The sequence below is a fragment of the Gobio gobio genome, assembly GCF_949357685.1.
Source record: "Gobio gobio genome assembly, chromosome: 24".
NCBI classification, from domain to species: Eukaryota; Metazoa; Chordata; class Actinopteri; order Cypriniformes; family Gobionidae; genus Gobio; species Gobio gobio.
Genome location: NC_137120.1, coordinates 2,506,426 through 2,512,877, shown reverse-complemented (window position 1 = coordinate 2,512,877; position 6,452 = coordinate 2,506,426). Strand labels below are relative to the sequence as shown.

At 36.7% G+C, this 6,452-nt stretch overlaps 1 protein-coding gene across 1 annotated transcript in view; it reads right to left on the bottom strand.

The window, feature by feature from the left end:
- Window positions 1-965: 965 nt before the first annotated feature.
- Window positions 966-6,452, bottom strand: part of LOC307120727 (uncharacterized protein) — a 33,139-nt gene continuing 27,652 nt past the window's right edge. The window contains exon 4 of the mRNA XM_079807878.1: window positions 966-4,245. Within this exon, the coding sequence (XP_079664004.1) occupies window positions 3,206-4,245 (1,040 nt within the window). The 3' untranslated portion in view covers window positions 966-3,205. The remainder of the gene's footprint in view (window positions 4,246-6,452) is intronic.

Sequence of the window (6,452 nt, the reverse complement as noted above, 5' to 3'; positions counted from 1 at the left end):
TATGAAACATAACTATATCCTGTAGATGTCTCAATAGCTGATCGTGACGTTTTCTTAAGTCTGTTGACACCAATGAAATGAGCTTAATGTGTCAATGTACGGATGTGAAGACATCAGCATAATGAATGAGGTGCAAACAGGATCTATTGACATGAAATAAAGAGGCTTTTCAGCTGCTCTGATAATAGTGATGATAGACTATCAATACTCATTAAACAAGCCATTCAGGATCAGCAGCAGATCATCTCACTTTATTCACACTATTTGCTGATAGAAACAGATTGTTGGAGTCAGAATATATGATGAAAGTGCTGTACTATTACTATTATTTATTAAATGGTACAGCAATAGCAGTAATTGAAGACAGACACTAATGACACCCATCAACCATTGTAAGTTGTCTATATGAATCTATATTTCGGTGTCCTAATAACTGCATTCACATCAACAAAGTAATCAATCAGTGGTCTAATATCTTACCGTTTTGATTGTGAAGAGAAACAGGCAAATTATACAATCTTCTTCTTTAAAATAAGCATTAAGTTAGCAGACACACTTCACTTACGATCCGTAAATCTTGCTTAAACAAACTAATTTACCAAAAATGATGGCGTCATCGCCACGACACGAGATCAACGGTAGATTTAAAAAAAATGCCAGATATTGTTTAAAATGGCAAAACATCCATAAAACAACATATCAAACAAAAATAGGAGTAAAACATTTGCCTAAGAAGACAAACACCAGCCTCATTCCCTCTGTCATGTGTGGGGTGAAATATTTCAGGCATTTATCGAGAAATTTAAACCATGGAAAGCCCCAAACACAATAATATTTCATGGCTTTATGTAATTGTTAAATGTAATAAGAAACCAGCAGACAATAAAATGAGTCAATATATGTTTTTGATAAATGATAAATACTTGAAGCAAATGAAACAGTAAAAGTGAAAACAAATTAGATGAATTTCTCTCTTTATTGACTAATAACATAGCAAAGCATCTCAGGAGAATAAAAGTGAAGAAGGCCAGTTGCAAAGATACATGGCAGTATATCTTACATCTGCGTTTTCTAAATACTGTACACTACAAGTGGAAGAATAACTTTGTTAATAAAAGAACAAGTTATAAATAAATAAACCCACTTTCCTTCATAAAAGTGTAAATAAACTACAAGTGATACATATACATAAGAAAATTAAACATACAAATGTAATTCATACTAAAGCATAATGAAAATAAATAAAACTTAGATATTGTCCATTTTTTTAGTTGATCTGACTTTCGCAGTTGCAACTGCTTCTTTCTGAATATTACTGTTTCTTTTTCCTGTCGCTCGTTGTGGCTGATTTGGTCAGATTTAGGAGAGGTTTACACACCTTTTTCAAATAAAAAATGAAAATTTGCATGTTTTGGCCATTCATTTACACGACAACAACATTTTGGGTGCCCTTAAAAACAAACTTTTTAAGGGCACGTTTTAAAAAGTGCACGTTTTTGAAGACGATAGAGTTGTCATCTCCATGTAAACTACAAAAACGTGCATTTGTGAAAACGGTGATATCATGTGCATACTTATTACATGTTCAGTTTATAGGCGCGTAGTGTGTTTTTAACAAAGTGACATTAGACGTCTTCCCACTGTCAGGCCAGTGCGAGTCAGGGCTTTCAACGGGCCGGGCAAGGCTAATAGCATCAGACCTGTTGCCCCTGAGCCCAAAAGCATGCTGAGTTTCCACCGTCGGGCCAGCTCTCCATAGTGCTTCACTAAAACCTGCCTCTCTGGAACAACCTCAAACAAACCCATCATTTCACTAACAAATGGAAGTTTTATCAGAAAACTAATCAGAAAGAAATCACTGGAAACTAGTGAAATCGCAAAACCAACATGAATGCCATTTGTTTACATTTTTGTTGTTTACTTAAAGATTTAAAGCATCAATGTTTTACCAAAGTTTTACAATTATAGTCTATATAGTCACACAGAAATAAATGGTATTTACCGTTATTTCACTAGACCTAAAGAAATAGATTGTTTGAGTCTGAATATATGCTGAAAGCCAATAAATTTTTTTGATATATTAAGATTACTTCTCAAATTATACTAATATCAGGAATATTTTTAAATTTTCCAAAAAATAAAAACCAATATTATGTAATGACAGCTATCTTTATCAACCATTATAATTTGTCCAGATGAATCTAAACATAGTTCGATTTCCTAATAACTACATTCATAACAATTCGCTAACATCTTACAGTTTTGTATGCCCATTTTTTGAAGAGTGTGCATGTGCGGACGTGCTCTAGTATGTAAGAACAAGCCTATTTGAATCTGGAAATAAAGCAAAATAACTGAGAAAAATAAGAATTAGTCCTCAGGTGCCATGTCCATAATTTATAGCAAAAAATCTAGCATGAATTTGATCTCAAAATAATTAATTAAAAGCAGTTATTCCTCCACCACCTGCGTGACATTAACCAACGCGGTTGAACTATAGATTTACGACAATACGGTTTCAGGAAACAGTCACGACTAGCTAGTTGATTTCTTCAACGATGCAAGGTACTATGGTAGTTAAGCAGTGAGCTACGTCATTGTACAGGAAACGCACTCCTGATCGGTAGATTATGAAAAACACACCAACAACACATCAAACAAATATACTGGTAAAACAGCTACTGATGTAGAAAGACGGGCATAAGGCATATATCGAGCAATTTAAAACATGGAAAACTCCACAATGATAACCTTTCGCTTTTAGATGCAACTAAAATTATGAAATGATTTATTCATGATGCAAGAAGAATCAGCAAACAATAAAAATGGACAATAAATGTTTTTAATAAAATGATTGATACTTGAAGCAAATAAAGTCAAAATAAAACTTTTTTTTCTTTATTGACTTTTGGTGAAAAAGGCCAGTATATTACATGTGTTTTCTAAATACACAAGCGGAATAACTAGTTGTTTTAAAAACAATGAACCAGGTAAAATAATGAAACCTACTTTTTTCATTGTATCAAGTGTTGAGACATATGCAGTATAAGAAAAATGAAAACAAAATTAAACTCTTAACTTGTAATAAAGCTAATGATATAATTTATATCATGAAGCAAAATGATACAAGAATAAAACATTTAGATGTTTGTCCATCTTTAAGTTGATCTGAATCTTAGTTGAAAATACTGGCCTTGAAAATGAATTACATATTGTGATTATGTTTTGTATGACAGCGTAGAGCAGAAGATTGACGGAAACTCTTCCCACATGCAGTGCAGTGATACGGTTTCTCTCCAGTGTGAATCCTCTCGTGTGTTTTCAGATGTGCTGACTGACTGAACCTCTTGTCACAGTGTGAACACTTGTAAGGTTTCTCTTCAGTGTGAATGATCTTGTGTGTTTTCATGGCTCCTGAATCACTGAATCTCTTGTCGCAGTGTGAACACATGTAAGGTTTCTCTCCAGTGTGGATCCTCTCGTGTGTTTTCAGGGTTCCCAACCGACCGAATGTCTTGTCGCAGTGTGAACACTTGTAAGGTTTCTCTCCAGTGTGGATCCTCTCGTGTTTTTTCAGGGCTCCTGAATCACGGAATCTCTTGTCGCAGTGTGAACACTTGTAAGGTTTCTCTCCAGTGTGGATCCTCTGGTGCACTTTCAATTCTCTAATTGTAATAAAAGTCTTCTCACACTCAAAGCACACATGATTTCTTACACCAGTATGTATTCTCTGATGAACTTTTAAATTCTGCAGATGTGAAAAACTCTTTCCACACCAAGAACATGAATGTGGTTTCTCCTGTGAATGAACTCTCAGGTGGCTCTTCAGGTCTGAAGCCCTCAAAAATGTTTTGCCACATTGATCACATTCATGCAGTTTCTCTCCAGTGTGGATGATCATGTGTGTCTTAAGGTTTCCTTGATGTGTAAAACTCTTCCCACACTGATCACATGTGAAAGGTTTCCTTCCAGTGTGTATCCTCATGTGTCTCTCAAGGGTTCCTTGTTGTGCAAAACGGTTTCCACATAGATCACATGTGTATGGCTTCTCTCCAGTGTGGGTCCTCGTGTGAATCTTGAGACTCTGTTTGTATGTAAAACTCTTCCCACACTGACAGCAGGTGAAACATTTCTTGTCTCTTCTTTTCAGTAAATAAATACTTTCAGTCGGTGAGTGAGTTTCTTCTTCAGTTTTGACATGATGATGTTTCTCCTCTTCACTGTCCTCATTCTTCAGCATCCCGTCTGAAATGAAAGTAAAAAAGTTACAAATTGATTTTTACTTTCTGTGTTAATGGCTGAATGTTTGTCTTCGTCATTTTGTGTTAAAAAAATACCAAAACAATAATAAATTTTTTTAAATTATAAAAACAGACATTTTAAGGGGTCTCGAACCTTGTGTCCGATGGCTACCTCAATGGATAAAATAATCTAGAGGGCTACTTGTTTGTTATCCTCCAGTATTTAATTATTATAAATATAACATGGTGATGCATTTTTACTTCACACAAAAATTAAGATTCTGTCATTAATTCCTCTCCCTCATGTCGTTCCAAACCCGTAGACATTTGTTCATCTTCAGACACAAATTAAGATCTTTTTGATGAAATCCGAGAGCTCTCGGACTCCGCCACAGACAGCAATTTAATTAACTCTTTCAAGGCCCAGAAAGGTAGTAAAGAACATGCAATACTTCCGGTAAGTGACGATGACATTTGCAATTTGGGTTGCATTTGGCGTATCGGCCCAACCCAAGTTAAGAGTCATCTGCAATGGGAGAACAAGGCAGGAGACGAGCGGCGCGCAAGTAGGTCAAGTCCAGCACAACTAACATCTGTGTCATATTGCCCCTAGACCGATCAGCTTGGGCATCCACATTTCTGGAAAGATTGGCAACTGTCTTGAATTTTTCCCACTTGTGAAAAATCTTCAGGTGTGTGTTCATGGTGTGTGTTAAAGTGTGCCCTTGGATGGTTGAAATGCAGAGCACACATTCTGAGTATGGGACACTGTACTTGGCTACACATCACTTCACTTTTTTCCACTTTCTTAAATCAAAAGCATTTGATCAGCAGTGCCTGACTGCTACTTACCCTCTTAATTCCTATGGGAGCAGTGAGGGTGTACTTAGTTTGGCAACCGTGGCTTCTCCATGTTGGCCTAGTTTTTGTTAAATTATGTTTTTTTATTATGTCCTAATATATGAAGCCATTGAATTCAAAAGGGTGTACTTTCTTATTCATATGACGGTAGAAATGTTCCTCTATATTATTTATTGGTTTAAAGGCGTGTGTGCGTGTGTGTTAGTGATGCGCGGTCCTATATCCACCAATCGAGTGGGCCAAGTACTAAAAAATAATTAATATTCAAATTAATTGTGGGTGGATGAGAGATAAATCATTATTTTTGTTTGTATGATAAAGACACAGCTCTCATTTCATGGCATCAACTCTTCAGGGGAAACCAATCAAGGAAAACATACGTCTAGCCCCCAAGTGGTCATTATATAAAACACAAAGGAACCGACATGAAATATTGTTTATTAACCTAGGCAACTCTGTGAAACAGTGTGTATTTGACAGTAAGCTAATGAAGCCTACAGTCTTAGCTTGGGTTGAACATATTTAGTGTCGTGTGTTAGTGTGTTCGGAAAGGTGCAGTGACGGAAACAGTGAGATTGTTTTTAGACTATGAAAGGTGCTCTAGAATGAGTTGAAACAATATTTTAAATTATTCTCTGATATCAACATAGAGGGTATGTGGGTATTTAAAGACAAAAATTCTCCAGATACGGTTTTCAGGGAGGTAAATGACAGGGAGAGAAGAGTTGTAGAGGCAAATATTGTTGAGCAGGAAGTAGAAAGGATTAGCAAGGGTTAAGTAAGGAGAGCTTTGAAGAGGATGAAGAGAGGAAAGGCAGTTGGTCCTGATGACATACCAATGGAGGTATGGAAGTTTCTAGGAGAGATGGCAGTAGAGTTTTTAACTAGGTTGTGCAACAAGGTCTTACAGAGTGAGAGGATGCCTGAGGAATGAAGGACAAGTGTTTTGGTGCCGATTTTTAAGAACAAGGGAGATGTGGACGCTACAGAGGTATTAAGCTGATGAGCCATACAATGAAGTTGTGGGAAAGAGTAGTGGAGGCAAGGCTAAGGGGAGAAGTGAACATTTGTGAGCAGCAGTGTGGTTTCATGCCAAGAAAGAGCACTACAGATGCATTATTTGCATTAAGTACAGAGAGGGTCAGAAAGAGCTGCATTGTGTCTTTGTAGATTTAAAGAAAGCACATGACAGGGTGCCAAGAGAGGAGCTGTGGTATTGTATGATGAGGTCTGGAGTGGCAGAGAAGTATGTTAGAGTGGTGCAGGATATGTATGAGAGCAGTAGGACAGTGGTAAGGTGTGCCGTAGGTGAAAGAGTACTTCACGGTGAAGGTGGGACTGCATCAAGGA